At 34.6% G+C, this 27,843-nt stretch overlaps 1 protein-coding gene across 7 annotated transcripts in view; it reads right to left on the reverse strand.

The window, feature by feature from the left end:
- The window catches only part of PHF14 (PHD finger protein 14), a 173,718-nt gene that overhangs the window by 107,993 nt on the left and 37,882 nt on the right, over window positions 1-27,843 (reverse strand). For all 7 annotated transcript variants that reach the window (XM_032991477.2, XM_032991474.2, XM_032991475.2 and 4 more), the window contains exons 7-14: window positions 26,934-27,071; window positions 24,926-25,072; window positions 22,494-22,764; window positions 21,816-21,922; window positions 20,246-20,341; window positions 18,575-18,678; window positions 16,986-17,117; window positions 8,498-8,666 (exon numbers count right to left, since the gene is read on the reverse strand). In XM_032991477.2, the coding sequence (XP_032847368.1) occupies window positions 8,498-8,666; window positions 16,986-17,117; window positions 18,575-18,678; window positions 20,246-20,341; window positions 21,816-21,922; window positions 22,494-22,764; window positions 24,926-25,072; window positions 26,934-27,071 (1,164 nt within the window). The remainder of the gene's footprint in view (window positions 1-8,497; window positions 8,667-16,985; window positions 17,118-18,574; window positions 18,679-20,245; window positions 20,342-21,815; window positions 21,923-22,493; window positions 22,765-24,925; window positions 25,073-26,933; window positions 27,072-27,843) is intronic.

Below are 27,843 nucleotides of genomic sequence, written 5' to 3' on the forward strand. Positions count from 1 at the left end.
TATCAAACTATAGTTCATTGATACATATCATACATACAAAAAACTTTCTAACCCTAACCCTCTCACTCATGCAGCCTTTAACATATGCTTGTTAATGAGAATTGAAAGACAAACAAATAAAAGAAATAGTAAATATCAGAATGCTATGGAATCATTCCAATCAAAGAGGTCACAGCAAGGAGTCATTTCATTACTACACAACAGAAGATGACTCTGATATGAAACATACACAGAGCAGAACACTTTTGGAAAACAGAATTGGGAAAACTTCCATTACTATCAAAAAAGCAACCTAATGAAATCACTGCACTAAATATCAAGAGCATGCATAAATCAAATTACAGATTTTAAGAAGCCTGAGGAAAAAAACACACAGGTTGAAACTGCACAGATAACTTGATCTCTGTCCTGTTAAACCAAAACCATGACCATTTTGCTAAAATAGTAATTTTTAATCCATGATGTCACACATTCCTTCTTATTATAAACATTCTTTACCAATTAAAAAGTTACAATCAAGCCAGTTGCAGAAAATTCCCTTTGACTTCCTTTGCTTTGTTAAAAGGCAGAAAAAATATTCTATTAATGGCATCACAAAGGCATAAACTTATTTTAAATAAAGGTAAGGACAGCTCTATGGACACCAGATGGCACACTCGCTCAATACCGATCAAAGTGAATACCTTACATGGTACATATCACTACTATTCAAAATATATCTCTGAAATAATTATTTATTTTTCCACAAAGCTGGCAATAATAAAGGGAACTTCCAGACAAAAAGAAACAGTAATGACTCAAAATATGATTATAAAGAGAAACAAGTCGACCATGAAGCTTAATTACACAGAATTACAATTTTCGCTTTTTTTTTTTTTAGTGTCTGTTCTCTTGAGAGAAGTTTTTAGTTTCCGTTCTCTTGCTTTTTCTAGAAAAGCAAAATTTTGCAACATTCCTGCTGTCAAGATACACTACCACCGAATTTGGCAATTAACTTGAAACTACTGTTTCTAAGACTTAAACGTATGCCACAATTTCATAACTAGCAGGATTGTTTTCTATCCTTTTTAACATTAATTTCCTCCAAAGCACAATTCTTTTCTCGAAAACTGAAATTAAAAGCACTTGTTTGCACAAGTGATAGATATGCCAGTTAAGTTAGAGATATCGATATTTACACCATCGGAATACCATGTGGAATATGTTCACCTCTTCATGCCTTTGTTACATCAAAAAGAAGTGATCTTTCATCTGTATTTTTTCCCCTGCTTTCTTAAAAACGAAACCAAGCAATCCCCCAAACCCAAACAAAACAAGAAAACCCTGCAATACTCTGATATACACCATTTCAAGCATTGTGGAAGAGCTGTATCAACTTACCTTCCTTCCCTCCCTTCTAAATTTGACCTTAAGTCAAAAGAAAGATTCCTATACTACCATGTATCCATGTATTTGGCAAGCTGATTGATCTAGTTTTTGTTTGCATTGACATGTCATACACTCCGTTGAGCTTTTACATTCACTGCTGAAGAAAAAAAAGTAGTAGTTTACAATGTTCTTTATAATCAAAACCTTAAGCTCCAGAAAGCTGAGTAATTCCTAATTATTTTTTACTAGAGCATTAATGTTCAGTTGACAGCAATCTCTTTTAAGTTGAATATGTCAAAACCACTACTATTAGATAGTTGCTTTAAAAGGCCTTCCAGATACTTATTTAGAAGTAATATTTCAATGACTTGACCAGTCACTGACAAAGTTAATTACAGTGATGACTGATAAGTACAGATAAGTGTTTTAAAATTGTTTGATGCTTTATAAAGCACTGATACTTACACTCAAATTAGAATTGATGTCCTGTTTTCCTCCTGTTGCCACCTTTTATTCAAAACTTGTATATATATGACATCACATAATTAAGTTACACAATAGATGTTTGGAAGCCACTTTGGTGGAAATGCTTCAGTTAAATACAAGATAACAATCCTGTTTATCTTTTAATATACTTGGGTAAGAAAAAAAAAAATTATCACTCCTCTGCTATCTTTTCCTATTTGAAACAAAAGCAAGAAACAATAAACTATTCTAAATAGCAGTATTTATTTGTAAAACAAACACATTATACACAAAAACTCCCCGTGCTAAGAACAGTTTGTAGGTGCTTTGTCAGTATTTTTTTTAGTATTATTTTTTAAAACTAATCTACTTAGACTATAGCCCCTCCGGCACAGATTTGTTTTCTTCCATGTTCTGAAGAACAAAGAGCATAGTGTTGTCTAATAATTATTTCCCCAAAACACAGACCTTTTACTGCCAAACAGAATAATCACTGCCTGTTCATTCAGATTTTATGCAATGTAATTATAGGAAAAAACGCTATCAGATTTTCAGGTTTCAGATAACAAAAGTAAGTTTGGTATCAGAAGATCAGAAGGTTTTATTTAAACTCCTCAACAAACTATTCAGTTCCGCAAATGTCTTTACAAAAAGCCTTCTTCACCTTTGTAACACTGTGTAGATACTTCCTTTTCAATAAAAAGGAAACAGAAATGGAACTTACACACACACACAAAAAAAACCCAACATACCACCCTCTAATATTTCTCTACAATAAAACCATACCAGCCACTCATTAAGAGCACCAGGATCTGACAGTATTTGTTGGAGGATGGAATATTCAACAACACAAACACTTCTTAGCTACAGAGGACACACCAGAATTACAGGAAAGAGCATCCCCTACCACCTCTTACAGCACACAGCTAGCCCCTGCTGAGTAATATTTCTTCAGAAGATGAGCATGCATATGACATTTCTTACAGAAACTTCTTTACACTTCTAGGCAACAGCACATACAGTATATAAAGCATACTTCATGAAATTTTAAAGTAAAGATACTCACTGAAATAAGAGAATTTTTTCATGGGACAGAGCAACACTTATTTTGCGAGAATATGACACCAGACTGTCCTGGTTGGGGCTGGCCTAGAGCTCCCGTTGGTCTGGCAGCGGGAGGAGCTGCAGCCCCCTGAGACCCCAGGGGCTCCCCAGGTCCCAGTGCCCTCACCTGTGTGCGGGGGCGGGGGGAGCACAGCTGGAGGGCTGGGCCCCGATTGGCCGATAGTCCATGTCATGTGACATTGTGCTCACTATATAAAGGCAGGAGTGGGCTGGGAGGGGCTCTCATTTCTGGGAGTGTGGCTGTGGGGCCTCTGTGTTGGGGATCGCTGGCTGAGAGCAGGTGGGTGTCAGTTGGCGGGTGGTGAGCAGCTGTATTGTACATTACCTGCTGTTACTGCTGTCAGCGTATTGTTTTGTTACTGTTGTTAAACTGTTTTCATCTCAACCCGCGAGTCTCCCTTTGCCCCTCTGATTCCCTCCCCATTCCCAAGTGGGGGGAGGGTGGGCAAGTGACTGCAGGGTGTTTAGCTGCTGACCAGGCTCAAACCACAACACAGAATTATAGAATTATTTTAGCAATGATACCTTGGATAAAAAATAACCTGTGTGTTCTTTTTAATTCAATGACAGCAAATGAAGTTGGCAATTTTTTAAAAGCTGTTTTTTGTAAATATGGATCATCTCAAAGACTGTGAAAACCTGAACATGCATAATTGAGTAGATGAAAAGCATTTATCTCTTAACTGTAAAGTACTATCCGAATCTGTCTAAAGATTTTTTTCCAAATAAACTGTTGTATGCTTTTAATCTAATGCAAATAGCCAATATGAAAAAACTGTACAGTTCTGAAAAGCAGATGTTAAAAAACACCTTCAGATTTTTAACAAATATAAAAACAATGTGTATAGATATCTGGATTACACAGACTGGCTATTGATTTCTATGAGCTATTAGCTAATCATCAGCTATTAATTTTTCTGAAATTATCTAGCAGCAGGAATGATTTGTGAAGCTTATACAAGTATGAAATTGGAATTATAAAGATTACTAATTGCAAATAAAGCTAGCTTAAATAGTTATGTACTGAAATTCAGAAAATAGTTTAAAAGATCTCTACATATGGCTTGAAACGTATAAGCATGAGCAATGGATTAAATTCTGTCCACAAACACAGTCCTTATACAACAGATAAAGTATAAAGGCCTAATATCTTGTCTATTTACTGTCATTTACAATTTGCATAGAACCTTACTCAGAGTCGAATTCTGATGTATTTAAATCTACCCATGTGTAATATTAGGTATATTCTCTCACATGGTCCTTATTAGGAAGCTTAAAATCAGAAAGGTATTGTAAACTTTCGTTACATTTTAATGTACAATATAATAAGCACTCTCTCTGAAACAATGCAGTCCAAATGGCTGGACTTTCTCTCTGTCCTCACATTTTCTTTGAAACAGCTGCTCTTCTTGATATAAATATTCTCCAAAGTATTTGAAACATAAGAGACAGAAATACTAGAAAGCATTCACAGAGTTGTCTTGAAAAACTCATACAGCATTAGGATGCGAAATATTGTCCTGACACACAACTGATGCAGAGAACTGTACAAGGGAGAAGCACTATCCTGACTCTGAATAACCTGCTTCATTCTTACTGCTCTCACACTTCCAAATTATAGAAGGAAACTTAAGTCACCAATAGGACATCGAAGGTGTGAACACTAGTGTACTCCAATCACCACAGCTCTCTGGCATCACTGTTCTGATGCAAGATTAGACTCAATTCAGATTTGAACAATGCAGTCACTAGGAGAAAACTTGAGTTTTCATCATTAAACAGTCTCATCTTCCTCTCAAACAGTTGGAAAATGAATATTCCTCACAGCTTTTCCCCACCAGTAGTCATGAGCCAAGCTTTTTGCACAAGCAGACTGAGTATATGAAGAAAAGTCACCTCATTCAAAATAATGCAGAGCATCCCACTCTAACCTCTGCTAACAGTACCCTGAAACAGATGTAAGGCTAAGTACTCAAGAGACTTTAGATTAGAAAAACCTGAAAAGAACCGTTAAGCACATAAAGGAAAAGGAGGACAATTAGTACAGGTTGCAGAAGATAAAATTAGATGTCCTTACTATTTCTTACAATAATGCAAAACAAAAAGAAATTGTAAGGTTACATTTAAAGCAGAAAAAAACCACCACTACTTTCTTTAAAAAATGATTTATCCCTGGAAACAAAAGTCCACAACATCAATGATTTCAGGCACTTCAAAGGATAACAAAAATAAATAAAAATAAATAAAATTTGCAGGACTTAAGAACACATCCATAATTAGACTGGATGAGAAACAATGGTAAAATTATAAATACTTCTAAAAGGTTCTTTTACTATTCATAGTACGCCCCAGGCAGGCAGAAATTAGAAAAAAAAAAAATCCTACAAATAAGGAAAAAAAACAGTTTTTCATGAAAGGGGTTATCCTTTATAATCTCTGAAATCACTGTTGCCAAAGAGGAGCTGCAAGACAAGCTGATCGTAAAGTATCAATTCTGAAAGTAAAATTTAACATGAAATATTTTTTTCATACAGTTATCATATATGCTTAATCATATGAATTTGTGTAACATGTCTTATAAACACCAGCTATTATTGTCATCAGTAACACCTAATGCAACTTCATCAAATATTAGGGCTTACTCACTATTTCTGTCAACAAAGTAATGAAGAGTTAACTATGATAAACCACTACAATGAAACCCAAATATGTAAGATACATTCTGCACTCTTAGGTATATGGCAAAACCCCCTTCTTTCAATTATATCAAATCGAGATAGATTTATGCAAAACAAATGGAAATTCCCTTAAGAGCAACAGATACACAATTCAGCAGTCTTATAATTGCACTTGTTGATTATAACTGTAAGCAAGGCTGATTACACAGTTAGGTAAGCAGGCTTGCCAATTCCTTCCAAAATAAAACCAGTTTGAATAAAACATGTCCAGAGATACCAAGTACAATGAAAAGAGAAGACTGTGAAAAAGCACATTTTCAAATTGTTATTTTTAAAATAGTTCAAATAAAGAATTAAAAGGATTTGAGCAGTGAGGACACAAAGGACAGAACGAGTATCTGGTCAACGTTGTTGAAATGCACCACATAGATGTTCTGTGTGTAGTCAGACTCAACTTCATATGAGAAGTTGTTCAAAAGTCAAGTTTTTTCCCCTCAAATACACAATCCCAGACATAATGAATTTAAAAGTACTCTCTTCCTAAAAAAAAAACCAAACCAAAACAGGCAATAAAAACTTAACACTAACTTTCCTGGGTTCATAGCAAAGGTGAGTGGAAATCCCATACTGCCAGGAAGTATTTATTAAGTCTTCAGAGGTCTATAATGTTCGTTTTGTTATGCAGCGTAAATTCACCAAGCTCAAGAATGAGCTGAAACTAAGGAATTCAGCCTAGTTCAGAGAAAGAAATCTAGGAGGTGTCAAGAGTGTGAACCTTCTCTCCCATAGTTAAGTAGAAGACAGTAGAAAATTTACAACAAGTAGAAAAAAAACAACTAAAACAAAACCACACACACACAAAACCCACCCAACCAACCAACCAAATGAAAAACAAACGAAAAAAACCCAACCTGTCAGCTATGGGAAAGCTAGAAGAATGGTGGTAACTTTGACAGAGGAGCCCTGCCCACAAGGCACCAAAGATGTTATCTTGCAAATCTGTATGTTTTAGAAAAGCAGAGACCTGACGAGAACTGAAACAGTCTAAAAATTCAAGCAGAGGAATAAAGTTTTTCTTACACTGGTAGCAGTATTTTTCCCACAGTGCAATGCTATACCTTGCCAACATACTAGTACATTCAAAGTAAATTTAATCTCCATATTACATATCACAATGTGTGTAAATATTCTCTGTAACACATGAAGTGCCAAATCACCAATACAGCACATCAGTGTCACAGCATGAGGGGAATACTTCAGTGCAGACTTCTCTCCATTTAGTACAGAAGAAGCTTGGTAGTTATTATATGGGCCTTAGAACAAATGAATCTTGTCTTCCTATAGATTCCCGTACAATGCCTTATTTCAATCTTTTGTCCATTACTTCTATGAATGTCTTTCATGCAATACTTTTAGTTCTCTTTAGTACCATAATCATGAATCCCCACTCCCAAATACCACTGCTTAGGTATAAAAAGAGGGATGAGAAAGATAGAAGAAAAAGGGGAAAGGAGATGTAAAGCGTTCAGTAAGCAGAACACCAGTTAAGTCTTCGTTCTCCATTACCAACAGCATGATGACAGTCAGCCAGTTCAACCTACCCAGACAGCTGTAAGAACCTATGTGTTCTTACACATAGGGAAGAAGGAAACTTTCCCTCAATGAGAAAAGGAAAAAAAAAAAAGTTTCTACACTGCAGAGAAGTTCTCCGTTATTCACAAAGTTTAATTTTGAGTTATTCATACTCCTAAAAGTCTGAGCTAAATTAATCAGTTTGGCCTGAGTCATTCTTAAAGTTCTTCTTAGTCATCAACCAGGAAAAAGGATGACATCAGGTCAATCAAAGCTGTGGCCCAAACAATCCAAATATACTGAAATGTAATTAAAGCAAACATTGAAGGTTAGGTCAGGAAAATATTTGTTTAATCCTATCAGTGTATACTCAGAAGAATTAAGCATGGTAACTGCTAGTACAAGCATAAAAAGTCTGGAAAGCTCTATGAGAAAAATAAAGTTGTGCTGCACGAGAGATGAAGTATGTCTAACCCTAACATGAAAGGGTTTAAATATTTCCTTATATTAAGAAGTATATTGGAAGATGAACCACTAGTACATATACAATTACTACTCATGTCCAAAGGGTCATAGAACGCTACTCATTCTTTAAACTGGAACTAAAAACCCTCTGATACTTTCATGTACATTTTATATGTGATGTGATATCACACATGAAAAACCTTGTTTTATGAGCAACTAGGAGAGCAAACTTTACAGATTAGAGCACAGTGAATAACAAAAAAGTTCAACCTTCAAAAGAAAAAAAGATGCTAAATATTTCATCAGTACAGGAAGCAAGAGCCTTTGCTTCTCTTCAAAAACTATCCACCAGGAAAGTTTGAGAAAACATACAGTGACTAATAAAACTAGGAAGCTAGACAAACTGAAATAACAGGGTCTTGTGATAGCTACAAGACCTGCAGCCAGTCAGTCGGTTGCCTATATATTTAAATCTTAGCATGTAAGAACAAAGTGTCCTTACTACGAAGGTGAAGAACAGTTCTAAAGGCTAAGTGCAAACTGATTTTTCCCTTTTTCTGCAATTAACAGAGGACTTTGTGACTCATGTAAAAGGAAAAGCTTATACGGCTATTTAGTTCAGTACTGCGTTTCCCAGATATTTACATTAGCAAAACTATATATTTAACTTAAGTAATAAAGCATTAAACAGAGGAAGGGGAATTTATAACAGAAATAGACCATCAAACTGAAATCAAACAATTCAAAACGTTGAAAATGTAAGTTATCTTAAATAAAATTATTACGAATATGAGCTGCATAACAACTACTCAACCATTATTTACCGTGTTTCTCATTGGAATTTTCTTCGGTTCTGGTGGCACATCCTGAGGAACAAATTTCACTGGTTCCTTAATCTGTCTCCTTGATCTTTTGGTCCCATCTGGTAAGGTTTCCATGGCAATATCAGCCTCCATGTCACTGCTACCTGCCTGGTCACACTCTGAGCACTGCCTGAAAAGTGGAAGATTTTCTATTTAAAACTGCAGTTACAAAAGCAGAAAAAGAAGCACATTAAAGTGTTCAGGTTTAAAATAAATTCAGAATTCAAGAAATCCAGTGGGCACCTAAAGAAGTTCCTCAAACATATGATATTTTAAGCAACTAAGCAAAAAATGAGCAGGATGTTCTTATTGCTGGGTTTTCTTCTGAAAGTATTTAAATTTTGAAAACCAAGATTTTGAAAGCAGGATTTAATCTTCAAAATGCACCCTGTTTCACTATTTGCATCTTACCATATCCCCATCTATTCATTATTCTAACTGCTGCTGCAGTTTACTCTTTACAATGATACACTGCTGAATTCATTCTGATGAGAGCACTCTTTAGTGGCAGGGATTTAGAAGACATGTCTGTTATGAAAATCAATTTGAATATGTATTTTCTAAGGTAGTGGGTTTTAAATCTGAAAAAAATTAAGAGACAATTAAAGATATAGAAGCTGGAGACATACATTAACAAACTTTGAACACCAAGTTGAAAATGGCCTGATGAACTTTTTAAGTACAAAATCACAATCAGAACTTCAAAAGTGAACATATGTGAAGGTAATGCTATTAACAAGCTCCATGATAGAATTAACAAGATGTGAATTCATCAAGTTCTTATTTACAGAAAATACTCATCTTATGCAAAGTCATAAATGTGGATGTTAACAGAAACTGAAAAATTATACGCACTGATAAGAGACACTGTATAAGAGATGGTTTTTTAATTCCTTCTCCCATTACACTCCCAATTCAAAAAAACAACATAATTCCTTTCAAACAAATTCCAATTCATCTTCTCATACCAAGCAAGTTCTTTTTAAAATACCAAATAAAAAAAAAAAAAAAAAAAAAAATCAACATTATGTTCTGCTGTTAATAGGCATTAACAGGAATACACACATTAAAAATTATCTAAATGGTACAAATTTGCTTTGGAAGGAGACAAACAAAACCCATGTATTTAATTGAAGTTAAATGTTAATACACTTATGACAAGAAGGCATACCCATCCCATATTTAAACAAAAGCACAAAGTCAGGTATGTACGTTGTGCCTGAGCTGATTTCTTCAAATGTACGTGTTCAACAGGAATAGTTTTTCTCCTACGAACTTCAGTAAGAGCTAACACAATATCAACTCCATCAGCTTTTCATGTTTTTCTAATTCGTTCAGACTAATTCCAGTAGTATAATTTCAGATCTCTTCTGGCTACACCAGAAGACAACCAGAGTCATCATGGTCTGCTAAACAGATCAGTGGCTCTCAAGTCAAAATAGAGGGAATCTAATCCTGGAATGGGTGACTTACCAGTGCAACATTGGCTAAGTCGACACCTTTCTCCTTCAGTTTCTCCATATGTAAAATTACGGTATTTGTGGCTACATTATAATGTTATGATGATGAATCACTTCTTATCTCTAAAGCACTTGAGACCACAGGTAACATGACACATGCTAGTATGAGTAGTATTTCCTGGTCTAGAAAATTAGAAGTACTACAGGGTAGATTGCAGCAAAGATAACAGTCTCTCCCCGCCCTCATATATGTATGGGGACTTTATTAGTAGCCAAAACACAAGGAAGTCAGTTTATGCATTTTTTTTATACTTTGCAAACAGTTTTAGATCAGCATACAAATGTGTAATACTCTATTATTCCTCTTTACAAACCTCAGTTTGCTACGGACACAATACCTGTTAACATTTCTAGGTCTTTAGGACACCAAAATATAAAACCAATAGAAAAATATAAGGAATAATAACCTTCACAAAATGCTACTTTTTACAGTTATAGGTTTACATAAATCTGTGTGCATATACACACAGAAATAGGTATACACATGCACTTTAGTAAATAAACAAAAGGCACATAGACCAAAATGCTACTATTGTAAGATTTTATGGAGAAATGCTTTACAATGCTGTAACAGGAGAGAGAAGCTTTAGAGGTAACAGCATTGCCTCAAAATTTTGTGTGCCTCCTTAGCTGAAGGTTACTTTGTCTTCTTTACTTTTATATGATGCATTGTCTTCAAGTTGTCCAACTCAAAACTCTAAGAAGATTTTCTATTTGGTAAGCATCTGAGAGCATAGGCCTCTATAATACTGCAGCATCAGTCATGTAATTAATTTATGTAATGGAAAGCACAACTAAAAGTACTTACTATGATCTGCTTATGCAGATATAAGCAATAGCTATGAAAGTTTTCAAAAATACCGTGACAAGCAATTCTTACAAAAATTTGACTTTCCCCATTATTATGTGAAAAGTATGTACTATGGATAAATGTTTAAAAATAAGCATTCCACAACTAAAGAGCTGCATTAAAAAACTGAAGCTTTTATAAGACAAAAAAATAGTAGCATGATTTTGCAGCACTATGATTTAGGAACCCAGTCTCTTGGATCTACCACACTGCACCTATGATTTAAATCATTTGTGTTCTTTAGCGCTGCACTATTAGACTGTTTTTCTGCTACATAAGTTCAGACAGTTGTACAGAAAATTACTATGCAGATCAGTAAAATAATTTATCTTCATTATGGCCCTATTTAATATAAATCAATGAAGCATTTTAACTTTGATGTTAGTGAGGAAGACAAGAAGCATCTCTGTCAACAGATCAGACACTGCATGCAAGTTCCTGAAATTCCGTTTTTGTGACTGAGCTTGCTCTGAAACAGCTGGTGCAAGTGCCACAACAATCAAAATTAGAAAAAAAGTTAGGTCTACAAAAAGAAAGCTGCAAAATCATAGTATCATGGGGTGGGCGTGTGGTATGCGAATCACAGAACAAAACTTCACAAATACACTGAAAGTGAGAGGAAAAAAGGAAACATGAACTTAAAAGCAACCTCTTGATTTACTGGAATAGCCTCTACCATCACAGGCAACCACATCTTATCAACCCTATTATAAAGCAGTCAAGCTTCAACTATAAAGTAGTTTAGTTGTTAGCTCCCATAGGGTGCACAGAAAAGCTATTACAGACACACAGTCCTCTGACCTAGAAACAATCTCCTAACTTTCAGTTCCTATTACGGTTTATTTCAACATGGTTCCTGAATTTAAAGAACTCTTTCCCCATTCTGCTGTTTAATCCCAATATGTTCATAGAAAGCAGACATATGACTCCCTTTCCTTTTGGTTATGCTAAAGCCATGTTCATTTCAGTTCACTTCGAGGGCAAACAGTGTATAGAGAACCTACCACAACAGGTCACCTTTCCAACTATTCCAACAATCTTCAACTACCTCTAAATTAGCAAGCATTACTGTTCAGCAAAAGCAAATTAACAGGAGAAATGGTGCCAAAGATTCAGCTTCCGTACACAGGTTTTGTTTTGCTTTCAGTCTGGACTTGCTTACTCCAGACTCACAATCAGCCATAGGCCATAATATGCCTACTACTAAAATGTGCCTACTACTAAAAATTACTGGAAATGTTTGATCCATCAAAGAAATCTCAGTGATCATCTGATTATTACCTTTTAATCATACAGAAAGTCACTGATTAAGCCCTAACAACCTACAGAAGAAAAAAGTTGCACGGTTTTGTTGTATTTTCAGTCTGACTTTGTACAAGAACCAATGGTACCAGAGATACCTTCCCATCTCACAAAGCAAATGGATCTACTCAACTTACTAGCAAAAGACAAGAACAGCAAGTGAAAAGGAACACACATTATTAATGTTCAAAAACTATTAATGGTCTAGGCTAACACTGAAACACTGTTTTTGTGTAACTCCATGATGCAAACGTTTCCGCATTGCCTTGTGGTAAACAGATTTTTGAGCAAGTACAGCTTCAAGAAACATGTGAATCTGTAATAGCATTTTACTTTGGGGCTTCAGTAAGCACTCAGAGTGCTTTCTGTTTATGAAGTTCTAGAAACTGATTGCATAGGGCCTTTAACCTAGAAATTTACAAAGTGAAGACGGGAACATCTACATCACTGAGAAAGCAAGGAGGGGAGGGATAGTTTGCAGATGGGGTGTATTTTTGGTGAAGTGGCAATGAAAACCATAGAGAAAAACCCCTGTTGCTCCCCCAAAATATAGTGCAAACAATGATATTTATGATGCTTCCTTATGCTGTAGTTTTACACATGAAAAAAATCTAAATGCACTTTAACTGAAGGGTCTGGCACATGGCAATTTGTGAAATCAAGATGAGAAAAGCCGAAAAAACACTGGGCCCCATTCCTTTATACATGAAAGGCCACAGAGTTGAAGATCTCAAACAGGACTCAAAGCCAATATACTGGCAAACCTAACATCAATCTGTTCTTATTTTTGAAATTTTAATAACGAAGCAAACATTTTCTCTGTATGAGACAGAAAAACAGATAAAAATATATTAAAATGTTTTATTGAAAATGTAACACTACAAAAATCAGGAAAAAATTGAGGTTTTGTTCGATTATCAGATGACAGATGAACTAGACTACCTTAACTGTGTTATGGTACATTGTTTCAGAGTGCATTCTGTGATGAAAATACAAAGGACTCAGTCTGAACAACAGAGTGGTTCTTATAATTCAGACTAGGCATTACACTGGAATAGGATTTGAAAACCTGCATGCTCTGCACCCAGTGCTTACTGTGAAAAGAGTAAATTTAAATCTTCTGGGATAAGGGAACACTACAATGCTTCCAGGAAACAGTTCTGCCCTCAGTGTTTAAAAGGGAAAACTGTACAGTTATTAGTTAGAGCTTGGTTGGTTTTTAATTAGGAGGAAACAGGTCTCATAGATATATTCTGTGGTAAATTTCTTCTTGCAATGTTTACAAGTAACTAAACCACTTTGAACTTGAGAAACATAGACCATAGCTTTAAGATGACACCTATGCTTTGGCAATCTAAACAAATCACACATGTTGAATGATATACTCAAAGTGGAAAAAAGGAGGACTGCTCTTTTTTCTGGAGATAAAAGACAGCATATATGAACCAAAAGTAGTCTGTCAAAGAGCTTCAAAGAACATTTGTCAGACAGTAAAGCTACTGAAAATTTGCCATTTGCAACGACCCAAACATCCTTCAATTAGGACAAGTGACAGATACATAAAAATGTATGTGTTATATGTAATATTATACTGCACTCACACTTATATAAGCTAACAATTTTACATTATTATTCAAAGACTCAGGATGAAGAAACAACAGAGATGCGCTGGATCGGTACTGAATGAGTGGGGTCAGGAATATGAATGAATGTCCACGTACTGAATGAGTGTTCATGGGACTACTGGTCAGGAGTTCCATAGCTCATTCTGTCCTGTGACCAATACACCCCACAGCAGAGTTACCACTAAAATAACTTGGAATTCCAGAACAAAAATAAAAATTAACAAGCCTAATATGATCATTAGTCTTTGTTTGGATCATCTCAGTCCCCAGAATTTCATACGCTACCAGGAAAACATACAGCTCCCAGTCCATTCAGAATGGGCAGGAGCATAAAAGCACATAAGTTGTCAGAGAGAATGACATGACTTAATTTTACTGTAACGTGACTCAAAAGAATATTCTAGTGTTTAATCAACAGGATTTCTAAGAAACTGAAAATTTCCAAATTTTTAAACGAAGGTATGCTACAGCATTTTACTATATGATTAGAACTTCTGGTCTACTTTGAAAGCACCACATCAAAACAGATAGAAATTAATGCTTTTGTGTTTTATTAAGTAAAATAGTTATGCTCTTCCTCTCAAAATAAACCACCTTGAAATGAGGTGAGGCTCTGAACTTACTATGTTACAAACAAATTTCTTTCTAAAATATTCAAGATGTATAAATGTTACCTTGGAGAAAACTGTCAGGCCTCTGAACGACAGAAATTCTTAAGTGCTTAAAGCCAGTTTCTAATAAAATGTGAGACACTGGTGCTTACCAGGTCTAAACTCTTACTATGATTTTACTAAGGTTAAAATCATTGCCTCCTTTTAATGTTTAGAAACACTGAGATAAATAATTGTAATTTTTGCTTTAGCTAATTAGCTTTTAAATATAAAAAAAAATATTTTTTTTCCTTACAATTTCATATAATAGTGGATTTAGTTGAGCGGTTTCAAGATCCTTTTTTCTATACTGTAGCTTTAATTTCTATTTAAATGCAGAGCATGAAATGGACAAACGTATAACAACTAATTATGTATCTTCACATAAATAAACTGCATCATTTGGCATCCTCAAACACAGTATGAAATATGAAGCATATGGAATAAACTCACGCTGAACTACCCAATGTTTACGTATGTATTGATAAAGCATAAGACTCTAATCATCAAACCTTTTGCAAAGGTTCAAGTTAGCAACTATAAGTAAATGATTAGCAGTGATAACAAAGTAAAAATTAAGCAGCAATTCTTTTTAACTGCTTCCTGCTTAGTATTTTAAAAGAGGACTAAAGCCAACATTTTTAACTACTTTATTTCAACCTGCCTAACATTTCAAGGAATTTCCCACTATACCTATTTTCTTTATCTTTTTGTGTAAGTTCCCATTATATCCTATACAAATATATGAAAAGCACACTGCCCCCATATAAAAAAAAAAAAAAAAAAAAAAAAAAAAGTACTTTTGATTAAGCTATGAAGAAAAGTTTAAAATTGTATTCAAAACAGCAGGGGGGACAAGCCTCCTGAACTCAAACTTAGATTAAGGGTCTGTTCTATATGCTCTCTACTGATCCTGCAAAGAATACATGAAGGCATGTTCAGTGATGAAAAGAATGCAATCAATACAGCTCCATCCGTCTGCTATAATCTCACACTCCAGAATATGCCTTAGCTAATTAGAAGTAAAAGTGAAGTTTGTGATCTGAGATATAATTGAAGCATGAAATTCACAACAAAGATAAGTCATAGCTTTGAAATTAAAGCATTTTACTACCTAACCTGACCTATTCTGCCTTTAACACCTACTGAGAATTGTAGTCTTACATCTTTCGGACTGATGGCTTTTAGTGTGCCTTTTCAACTTTGTTAAAAAGCAGAATAAAAATCAAGATCCTCCTGTGCAAATGCAAAAGCTACCAAAAAAAAAAAAAAAAATGCTTCCATGTAACATAACTACTCAGTAAATTTGACCGAAGAGCTCAAATGCCCTTGAAATAATGAAAAGTCCAAAATCATAGACTACATTAAATAATTAAAAGAAAATTAAGTTCAGAAAAATATTAATGATGGTGAAAACCCTTCCGAGATTTTCAGCTTCTAAAGAAAACCTTTATTAACTTACTAACTAAATTTACTGGGATAAATCCAGGTTTTGTCAAGTTAAGGTATAAAAAAAGAAAGACCTCCTACCCATTTCATGTACCAACTATCTTGCTCTGCACACAATCATCAAAACTACACAGAAGGATGACTTACATAAATCTTTTATGGAAGTTTTGAAGAGATTAAAAAAATAAAAAAAATAAGAGATGAAGAAAAACAGAAACTAAGTTTTCTTGCTTAAAATAGTTTTACTGTATTTTTTGAAGGATTTCTTATACTATTCTAATTTGGTACCTTAACATTCAGACAAGGTGATGATTCCTGAAGGTGCTGCACATTAACTTCTTGCCAGAAAAAAACTGCTTCTGAAAAACTGCTTCTAACACATTTCAGAACAGCTTAAAAACATGCAGATTGCTAACACAACATAGTGGCACACTAATTTTATGACAGTTTGGAAATCAGCACCTTTACCACTTATCAGTTCTCCATTGTACCAGTTAGCTTTTGTTCTGCTCCACTGGCACAAAAAGAATTTTAATTCATGGAAATGTAACTGCAGTAAGCATGGTTATGCATATGCTTCTGCCATTGCAGATCTGAGCCGTAAGACAGAAGTAAACCCAACTAATTTCCCATATTGTAATGGACTATCTACTAAAAAGTTTATTTTTATGTATTTACAAGTATTTTCCTAAAAATCTGGACAGAGAGTTGAATATCTGGGTGCTAAGATAAACAGAAGACCAAGCCTTTCATTTCCTGAAGGCAGCCTATAGTTTCCTACCATTATTATGTAGCAGCATTAATAATCACAAATGAACTCAAAAGCTAAGAAAATTGAAGCTATAATCTATTTCTACACAGTGGCTAATAATGAGAAAATCTTTACAACTTTTTTTTTACCTTGACATATCACTGCTAATAACCTGAAAATAATGCAGTTCAGACTGCACTATAGCAATGTCTAAAACACTTGGAATTTGCAAGTATACTCACATTTATGTCCTACTTTAAGTATAGAGAGAGCACAAGACAACATATCAACTGCATTCTTACCAGTAACTGTTCTTGGTCTTCCTTGGCATCCTTGTAAGAGGTGGATCCAAGCAACCAAGATGATAATGGAGTTTACAAGTATCACACAGTAGCAGTAGGTGTTGATCATGGTTCTTCTTGCAAATTCCACAACTTTTAATGTAGGTAGGAGAAAAGTATTATAATTACATTTGAAGTCATAAAGAATAAACAATACATCCCAGCACATTTCCCAGTTTCAATACAAACATGTGGCAACTTCAATTTGAATGCATCATTTAAGTGCATAATTACTTTATAAGGAGCTTCTACCTATATGCAATAAAGCATAAAAGGCACCCCATATAGTTAACTTAAAAACAAAACAGCTTTCAATCTAATGTTTTGAGGACTTCTAACGAGAAAGTAACCACTTGATACTTCAACAAAATGTACCAGTGGCAAATACTACCTGTGCCATCCAAATGCTTAAACAGAAATTTATACTGCTATTATCAGTCTTAACAATCATATGCTTATTTAAATAATATAAGCACCCTGAAATAGGTTTGTGCTGCTATTATGTTGGGCAATGTATCAACTCATAAGAAATTACATTTCTTTTTTATTATTATTTTATTGGCATTTAAATTTTAGTTATTTCAAAAAGATCAGGTGTTCCTTGATTCCATTATAAAATAGAAGGAAATAAATGACTGGATTTGAATGAAACAGAACGAGTAAAGCATGACTCCTATTATTTGCTTGTGTATACATCTAAATTGCCAAATCCTCAGGACACTGTGATGTATCCAAGAACTCCATCTCTCACAGCACCAGAATTAACTTTTGCTTATGTAACCCACTGCCTTCATTTAGCCTGCTAGCTGGGCAAGATACTGCCCCACTAGCTGTGGCTGAAGGCCTGGCTGCTGCTCTCTATATGTGACAGACCATGCCACTTCTCAGCTGGTGGGAAGAGAAGAAGATACAAGATGGTATGTGTATTTTGTACAGTCATGCTCTGGAATCCTAGTGTATGTTCCACTGTTAGGCTTGGTTAAAATCCAGTCAGTAGCTTCCCCACTTATAGAAGAGGAGAAAAGACAGAACAGTAACAGAGTAAGTGAATTAATTTTATTTTCTTGTGAATTAGAGAAGTAGGGAAATTTAAAACACAAGATATCCCAAAGCATTTGACAACCCTTGAGCAAAAAGTAAAAATTGTTGTATGACAAGTGTTTTATGCACGCAGCCACTGTGACTAAATAGCAGCAGCACTGTTCACAAAATCACCACCGCATATGATTGCATTCAAAAAACAAGATAACCAGCTAAAAATCTGCACATCACAACGGACCCTTCTATTTCAGCTGTAAAGAGTTACCTTTGTCCCTAAAGCACTGCTGTCAAATTAGAAAAAAAAGAACAAAAAAAACAAAAAACCTTACTGATGTGTGGTAAGATGAAGAATTGACTACTATTCATCTTAGCCTCAAGAAGTAAAACATAGAGACAACTCAGAAGCATTTTGTTACTCAAAACCAAAGCAAATAATTTTCTCTCAACACTTTTGTGAAACTATAACTTACTAGATATTGTGTCTATTCTGTCAAGACTTCATTACTTGCCTATAAAGTACAGCTGGAAGCGTAGATGTCTTTTGTGTTCCTCCTTCCTTTTTACTTGGTTTCCTTTCCTTAGGAGCACGTAAAATTGCTGGTATGTTCAATTTCTATTGGATTTGAACAAACACAGTACACATGAGTCTTGAGATTTTTAAAGAATACCATTTCAATCTCAATACATGAAGAACAAGACTCAAATTATGAGTGGGAAATTGCTTAGATAGCTATTTTACAGACAAGAGCAACTACAGATGTTTATCTCAGTATGATTTTGTAATATAAAAAAAATATTATACTCTAATTTTTTCAATTCCATGAATAAAAAAAACACATCAAAATATTAGCTTTAAAATTTTTTCTTCAAGCTTCAAATTAAGGGATGGACAAGGATGCATTTGTCTAGGCAGCTGAAAGAAGCAAAGGCAAATTCACGAAACTGACAGAATACTGAGGCAGTTTATTTTCCCCAACATCCCTGCTATGTTGGTGCTCAATAGGTTAATTAGAAAAATTATCTTATTGGACCAAGCCCTCCACAAAGCAGACAAGATTCTCTTCGGGTTTCTACTAATCTCCAGTATGCTAGCTTCTCAGACAGCAATCATCTATCAAAGTCGTTTCTCAGCAGCCCCGTGGGTCTGCATCTGTTCAACCACGGGAAAAAAAAACGTCATGCAAGCTGTGTAAATGAATTCTACTCAACTTTTCTTCTTCTTTTTTTATATTTTACTTTAGTAACATTTGCACCAGAAAATATATTTGTGAATATTTACTCAAAGCCACCTTAAAAAGGAGGGAAAAAAATAATCCTGATTCAAGACATGTTACGCAAGAATCCTTCATCACAAGTAAGAAAGATAAATCTAGAAAAAGCCAGCATGGCTGAAAAACTACTACTGCATAAGGAAACAGTAAGCTTCATTTTCTAAAAAGCTGCACAAACTCAGCAGTACCAAAGGGCATGACAAAATTGTGACCTAATTGTATGTCTGCATTTTCACATTGAACAGTTTCTTCAATCTTCCTTAAAATCATAATTGAAAATATTTTAAATCTCTCTGACATCTAAAATGTCCATTGCCATTTAATACCGCTGACATAAAACATATACTAAAACACCGCAGGTATCTACACTCCTCTCTTCTCCTCCTATCCCTGAGGACAAAGATAACTGCTGTCAACAGGAATTAATCCAAATATTCTCTTCTCCTAAACTTTGGTATTCATTTGACCAATATATTCTGCTCTGTCCAGTTAAAAAGCATCACACGGACACTGCGGTTTTAAAGATTTATATCTTATAAAAGCCATAAAGAGTCACCCTATCATCTGAGGCCTACAGTAACTAAAGACAATGTGGAGACAAAAAATGGTAGGATTAACTCATGCTTCACATTAAGGTTCATCACAAGTGACAGGTCAATCAGTTATACCAAATGAAAGAATTTTGCAAACAAGATCACTATTACATCAACAAAATTAAGCTACAGGTTCCCAGTGGCAGTTTGCAGAAGTCTAGGTATTTCAATCATGAAACATTATCCCCAGAGCAAAGCCTGGGTCTGATCAAATCAATTTATTCAGCCATAGAGGTGACAGACAGAAACAGAAAGACCTATTCTTGGAAAACTAGGTCTGCCTATGAACTCTAAAGAAGGGGAAAAAACAACCAACCTGACCAATGATTCTACCCAGCAGAGCCCAAATGCCTTGCCCTTCGTTTCGCAGTTTTCCATTCATATTTTGTAGCTCTTCCAAGGACTCACACAGCTGAAAAGTTAAAGAAAAAAATCAGCAGGAATGAAAATCCATTAAGAGTTATTTAATAAAATTTATTCAACCTCTTACCTATCTAGGGTGCATTACTTTATTGTGTGATTTAAAAAACAATGGAATTCATGTCAATATAGCTGAGACCAGTGCGTTCATTCAGCAATTTAACAGAACTAAGATGAAAACCTGGGCTGCCACCTGTTTTGTAAAGAAGATCTGAAGCATTTCAACATGAAAAGAAGATTTTGTAAAGTCAATTAGAAAGCAAAACTAAAATACAACATCTTGTATATGTTGTCCATACTATTTAAGAAGCAAGATTATAACAAGTAAACACATAAATGGATTAAAGCTTTATACTGCTATACCAAAGAACACTCGCTCTCACAGCAAGAGATACAATTTATTAAAGGATGCAAACAGAGAAAAAGTGTTTGGTTTGTTTTCTGGAAGTAACTGTTACTTACCACCCAGCATAAAAAAACTATTAATTTGGTTAAAAGCCCCACATACAAACTCCTTCCCTTTTATCATCTTCAGGCAGTTTACAAGGACCTGCTCCTTCATTTCCATATGTTCTCATTTAAAACACACCCAACAGTTTAAGAATTAACAGCAACACTATTTTTTGTCATCACTAACCATCACTTGATACGTTGCTCAATTCAGCAAGAATTGCAGCATGTCATCTGTCATGAAAGATACAGTATTTCTGTGTTCCATTTAAAAAAATTTAAAATCAATAATTATTTAGTAGAAATTCAATTAAAACACAAAATACTTTTTTAACCATGATGATGAGTTAATAAAAAATTTCATTAGCAACATTTTCCAACAGTAACAAATTTCCTATACTCAAATAAAACATGCAGAGGTCACTACGGATGTGTGAATACTGATTATTTCAGCCTGAAAATTTAGCCAAGTCATTAAATCTAGAATGAGCACAACTGGAATTGTAGTTGACATAAATAAATAAATGACGACACTCTCAACAATCCTAGACTCCCAATTATCAAATAGGGTTCCAAGCAGAGAACCAAGCAGGTTCAAAAAGAACCTAGAACTACACACAAGCAAAACAAAACAAGCACGGAGAGAGAAAACAGAGTTTGACTCTTCTCTCAAAGTCTCAAATGAAATGCTTACAAAGAATGAAAAAAAGAAGGGCCTTAAGAACTGTTCACTGATGAGAGGGACCTGTCTGTCCATGTGCAATTTGTTACTGGAGCTCTCATTGGGGTCAGTTAAAGAATATATGAAATGTCCATTTCAGAAGGTAATTCTACTTGTACAGGGGAGACAGACCACAGAACATTTTTACAAGAAGAAATATATTTTTAAATATTACTTTTAAAGAAAGAGTGGTTTGTATCTTTCCAAGTCATTTTGTTTGGAAACCAAAATGCTATCAAAGTTAACAGCAGCACTAATAAAACAGTACAGCAGTTTATTATCCCTTTTTCTTCACCTTATTATACTCCACATGAAGCTTTTCTTGCTCATTTTCTAATTTATCCTTGATATTCTTCTGTTCAGCCATATTCTCCTGGATTTGAATCATGCGCATATTTCTCTCTATTTAAAAGAAAATTGCATTATTTTGTATCACTGGATATATTTTCAAACTTTATGCACTGAAAAAAGGGAAGCAATGAAAAGTATAAAACCACACCAAATCAAAACTATAGCCTATAGGTTTATTACACAGACCGAGTAGAGTGAACAGTCATAACATTTATGTTCTGCTGCATAAATATGTTATTTAAATGGTTAGCTTTGATCAGCCACTTAGCAAACAGTCCCAAAGTCATGCTATTCCACACAGAAATGGAAGAAAATGTAAGAAAAAAAAAATTATACCAAAAGGTACCTAAAGTTCCCACTCCCTTCTTAGCAAAGACAGTTTAGCCTCCAGTTTATATCTATCTGGAAGATTTTCTTCTGAAATGTCTTTTTAGAAAAATAACTTTCTGTGTAAATAGAGATACCAAGCAATAGTATACGTGACCTAAGGTAGTCATAATTCATATTTCTCTATTAATAACAATAAAATACAAGTAAAATTTAAAAGCCAACAAATTAGCACAGTACAAATACAGCAAAGTGATAATTTTTCATTGAGAAAATATGCAATTTTCATCCTTACCAAGGTAATAATTCACAAAATCAGCAGTGAGAGCTGGTTGCTTATGTTTTCTTCTTCCATCAACACTGGAACTAGTATCTGAAGTATCCACTGGAAAAATGTCTGTACTAATTCCCATTAATTCAGCTTTGCGCATAAGCTTACGTATGGCTGAAGCACTGCTAGTAAGCGGTCGTGGTAGCTTCTCCCTTGGAACCCAGGCCTGAGGCCTGGTAGTACGGGCCAGCTCCGCCTTGGCACGATACTGCTGTAGCCTGGCATTGATTCGAGCCTGCAATAAAGAATTCCATAAATTAAAAACATAAAGGAACAATTCAAAATTGGTTTTGAGTTATATCCTTTTGGAACACATCTGCATTTTATTTTAATTTTTAAAGCCACACCATCTAATCAATGCCATTTTTGTTCCAGAACTCTACAGCTCAAGGAACAGCCACTGATACAGACATTTCATTTTACTTCACAACGCATACACTAATAATATTATCCTTTCACTCAGTTTTGGAGCTATGCACAGGTTTCTTGATGAGATTTCCGCACCAATGAATGTAACACAAATGATTGCTGGCTTTCAGACAATCCTTTCTAATAATGATAATTTGATGGGACTGTGAAAACTCACTACTGGGAAAAGCCTTGGCTGACCTATCAAAAATACATTTAGATACCCTTTAAATTGGTATCTATGTGAGCAATAAAAGTTGCCATACTTGACATCCTTTCATAGGAAAGCCTTTATCAATGCCATCTCTTTATAAACGTTAAACTAGCTGATTATAATGTGCCAAAACCCCAACCCAAACAGAAGTGAAGTAGGCAAAAGAAGCTCACAATATATATTGTTGATGATATCTGTAATTTGTGACCATCTGGGAGATCTACCCCAGAAGATCAAGTTGTTACTGACAGTTGTAAAACACTGTCTTGCGGGAACTCTATGTAGCAGCAATTCTGGCAGAAAATGGCATCAACATACAAACCTTGAGAGGCAAAACTCCAGCTGACTATCACTCAGAAGTTGTTTACTTGCCTACAGAAAGAAGAAACTGAACTAATCCAACTGCCCCACCATATGGTATGAGATACTCCTGAGACAAAAGCAAAAAAGTGTGCATATATACACATGCTATGGTTAAGGAACATCTCTGATTACAAATAGAATCACTGAAGGTAAGCATTATCAGCACTACATAACAAATGCACAAAAACAAAGCTAAGAAGCCCTGTTGGATCCAAACGGATTTTGCACAACTGGCACTTACCATTACATCAGGTAGTCTTCATATTATTGTGATTTTTCCACTACACAGGTGTATTTCACATAATTGAGAGCTGACTGTATTCAGCCAGAATTATGTAACCAGTTTTAAATCAAGCTACATGAAGTTCAATACCCCACAGAAATTTTTTATTCAAAATTCTTCTACAATTGAATATAAGCAAACTCTTTCAGAACTGCACAGATAATTTTAAATTAACATTCTCTTCTCCTATTCAAAGACCTTTCAAGAACTAGAAAGTTGTAATTTTTTTAAATAAAAAGTTTGATGGTATGAAGATTGATTTTCTGATCATTACACTACAGTTCTCCCTTCAGATATTTTCAGCATGTGCTACTTTCTACAACAAATTAAGCAGGATTCATTCAGATAGCAAGCTTCTTTTTTACACAGGTATGATCTTGCCACAGAATGCAGTTCAGCCTAAGCTGTGAAAGCAAAGTATGCCATAAATTCCTCAGAATCAGAAAAATTAATGAAGTACACACATTTAAACATATCAAAGTACACAGATTCCCTCAGAAGGATATTTTTACATGGATCTGCCACTAGACAGAGAGATAGACATTGTCTAAGATTTTCAGACAACTCCCACTCAGCAGCACAGACTCAGTTTCCCTACCTACTTTTTTTTTTTATTTTTTAAGGAAATCTTTACTGTGAAAAAAAAACAGCATATAGAATTCTACTTAGGCCTACAAAAAGTGAAGAAGGAACTAACAAGAAAAAACGTTAGGCAAGCTAAACTATTCTGCCAAGTTCAAAATATTACTAAGAGAAAAAGTGAATTTTTACTGAACTTGGATGTAAAAATGTGTCTAATTTCTTGTCTGGCTTCTGCTGTTAAGAATCCTGAAGATAATGTTAAACAAAATCTGTGAATTACAATGAAAATGCAATTACCAGCTTTTTGCAACAAAGCCAAAGTCAGATTTTTCAATTCAGATAAGCATAGATATCCCTATTTGATAATTATTGAGAATTGATCTTAGAGACCAAAACCTAGAAATAATTCATTGCTTTATTAAATGACCATGCACTAACAATATGTTTCACATTTCATTTCCTATTATAATAACAATTTCCCATCCTCTTAATTTCTTTCTTGTTTAACATGGATGATTAATACTGATGCATTTGTGTCATGAATACCTGAGCTTCTGGTGAGAGCTGTTTTTCTCTTTCCTGCAAGGACATTTTACAGTAAGATTGTAATGCCAAGTAGTTCTTCCGCTTCCATTTTCTGTCTAACCTGTCCGCATGCTGTTTACAATAAGCAAAAAAAGGGTCAGCTATATCCTGTTTCAAAGAAAACAAAGGAGAAGGAACAAAAATAAAGTAAGACATACAAGGCCAAAAGGGTCTAAACAGCACAAACATTCTGGCAATCAGTTCACATGTTCAAATAGACATATGTTTTTAAAAACAACTAATACATATGTTTCTAAATCAATTTTGTTATGCTGATGTAATTTACCACACAATGTTTTTTCCATTGTTTTCATTGCATGACCCTACTACTGTTCAATCTCTTTTCTTTTTTCTCATTCCTAGAAAAAACAGCAGATGAAATTCCTATGAACAAAGCTCTTTAACATGTATTGTTAAGTTTCTGTTGCTTCACTGTCTTTTCCATTATATCCTATAAGGGATTAAAAATTCTGAATAATAAAAAAGGCAATATATTTGGTTTTCTCAAACAATTTTCAAAATGTTTTTGGTGGATATACCCCCATGTGATTTATCATCTCTCAGATGACTTTTTTTTTTCTGTTTTTAATTCTTCACCCCATCAGATCTACACATTATCAAGGCTGTAAGTTTATAGCAACTTTTAGCACTTGCAGACTTTCCAAGCAGACTACAAGTAGGTAAGCCATGAGGAGATATGGTTTCAGATTTATATTTTATTTCAGTGTAGAAAAATCATCATAAATCTATAGACTAAGAAGAAAAACTTAAATCAGTCTTCCTTCATAAAGTAATATTAATAAATAATTTGTCTATCAAATTTTCCTTTACAACACTTATAAAACAAACAGATTAATAAAATCTACACAGGCTTTCCTTGCAAACAGAATTTTATTTTTATTTAGATTTTCAAAGTGTGTGACAACTTGCAAAAATTGGCAGCGCCCTAAAATTAGATTTTGTGAGGCATCGATTAAAAATATTGTGGTTACAGAAAACATGTAACAAAATTCTAAGGTGGAAAGGAAGTAAACACATATGCCTGGAAGAAATTCACAGTGTTTGAAGAATCAACAATTACACATAATTTATTAGGGACAACAAAAGTGAGGTACTTATGTGATCTTCCTATTTATCAGTCTCATAGAAGAAAAGTATTTTGTGATTCTTTTAAGAATCACTTAGTGGTCCACTGTTTTCAGAAACAGAAGTGTAAGTGTCAACAGTGCAAGTAATACTTGTTTATATGTTTGCTGTGGTACTTCCAAAACCAGTAAGACATTAAATTGTGCAGCTATGAATACGATGGGCTTAATGCAAATGATAGATATCAGGATGAAATTTGGCAACCTAAAACTACTTATATCATAAGAATGAATTTGGAAGTAGGAGCTTCACATCTAGACTGCTTTAATTGCATTACAGAGAGAAAACTGGTAAGAACAGATAATAGAAAGTTATCAGTAGGTTATAAATGTTTGGTTTTCATTCTCATTCCTAAGATTAATGTTACGACAAGGAAAGTCATATACTTGTACTGCAATTTGAAGAAAACACTGGAAAACATGCATGGAAAAATGGCATTAGAAATGTAGTTAATTTCTCAAGACAGTCTTATCTGGTATGAAACGGATTACTATACTACATGAACAGCTAGGTAAGTATTTCACCCTAGGTGAAGTTCAAGAATTAGAGTTAGAATTCATGTCTGTATTGACTGATAGTCTATTAAGCCAATTTCTGTGTTAACCTTCTCTATCCCTTTTTCCAGGTCATTTCGAAAGGTGTTCAGAGTTGGACAATTTGGTTAACAAAAAGCCCTCACTGGACAGTCCCTTTACTTGGCCTATAACTTGATACCTGTTTACAAAAACTTTGCTCAGGGTTAATGAGCAAAAAAGGCACAATTTCAGGTCGGCTTCACAAGATTTCAATACAACTCTTTTTTTTCTATCCTTTCCATAGCTACCTCTTCTGCTGCTGCTTCTGAAAGGAGGCCTTCTTTCTGAGCGCAGGTCACATGGAAATAAGCTCTGCACATCCCAGCATCACAACTAATGCATACACCAGTTCTGGCAAAGCGAGGATCTTCACAAAAACTGCATTCCTTTATAAAGAAGAGTGGAAAATGCCACAATAAATATTTCAGATACATTTTGCCTAGTATTTTATAATTTACATTTTATATATAAAAACCTAATGGGCAGGTTTAGTCCTGTGAGGTACAGAAAACACGTATGCTGCTGACAGTTGACACTACTTAAAACTTCACCTCCTCCCAGCCCCCACTATTGATTTCATTTTCAACAAGCAGTGGAAAAGTGCTTAAACAACCTAAACAGTACATTGGATGAAGTTTCATACAAACTTCCACGTCTTCTATCCCCCTTCAGAAAAGCAACTAAACACCACCCAAGCAATTCATACACAGCTAATTATATAAGTATGGTATCATAAAACAACATTACCGCTCAGCAAATGTTTAATTGTTCAACAAGTTCAGAAGCCAAACAATAAAAAAAGAGCAGTGCTCTGGATGACTGAAAACCGTAAGATAATTTCATAGATGCCCTTCGATGAGGAATGACTGAGAAGTAAATGTGTGACAATGCAGAAAGAAATACTCAAGAATCACAAGTATCAGTAAAGAAGGTTGTGATTCACTTAATTACTGCACTTCAGCTGCAACTGACATCCCCTAATGTGACCTGGAAAAAAAACAATCTTATTTTTCAGCCAGATCAATTCCTCAGTCTGTTTCACCAGAAATTCACACCAAAAAGCTGTGCCAGCAAATTAGGGTGGTGAGCACATAACCAGGAGCAAGCAAATGGGAACATGGGCTACTTAAGCAGTGCTGCTATCCAGTGCATGACTAT

The sequence above is a fragment of the Tyto alba genome, unplaced genomic scaffold (genome assembly GCF_018691265.1).
Source record: "Tyto alba isolate M040663 unplaced genomic scaffold, T.alba_DEE_v4.0 Super-Scaffold_38, whole genome shotgun sequence".
Lineage (NCBI taxonomy): Eukaryota > Metazoa > Chordata > Aves > Strigiformes > Tytonidae > Tyto > Tyto alba.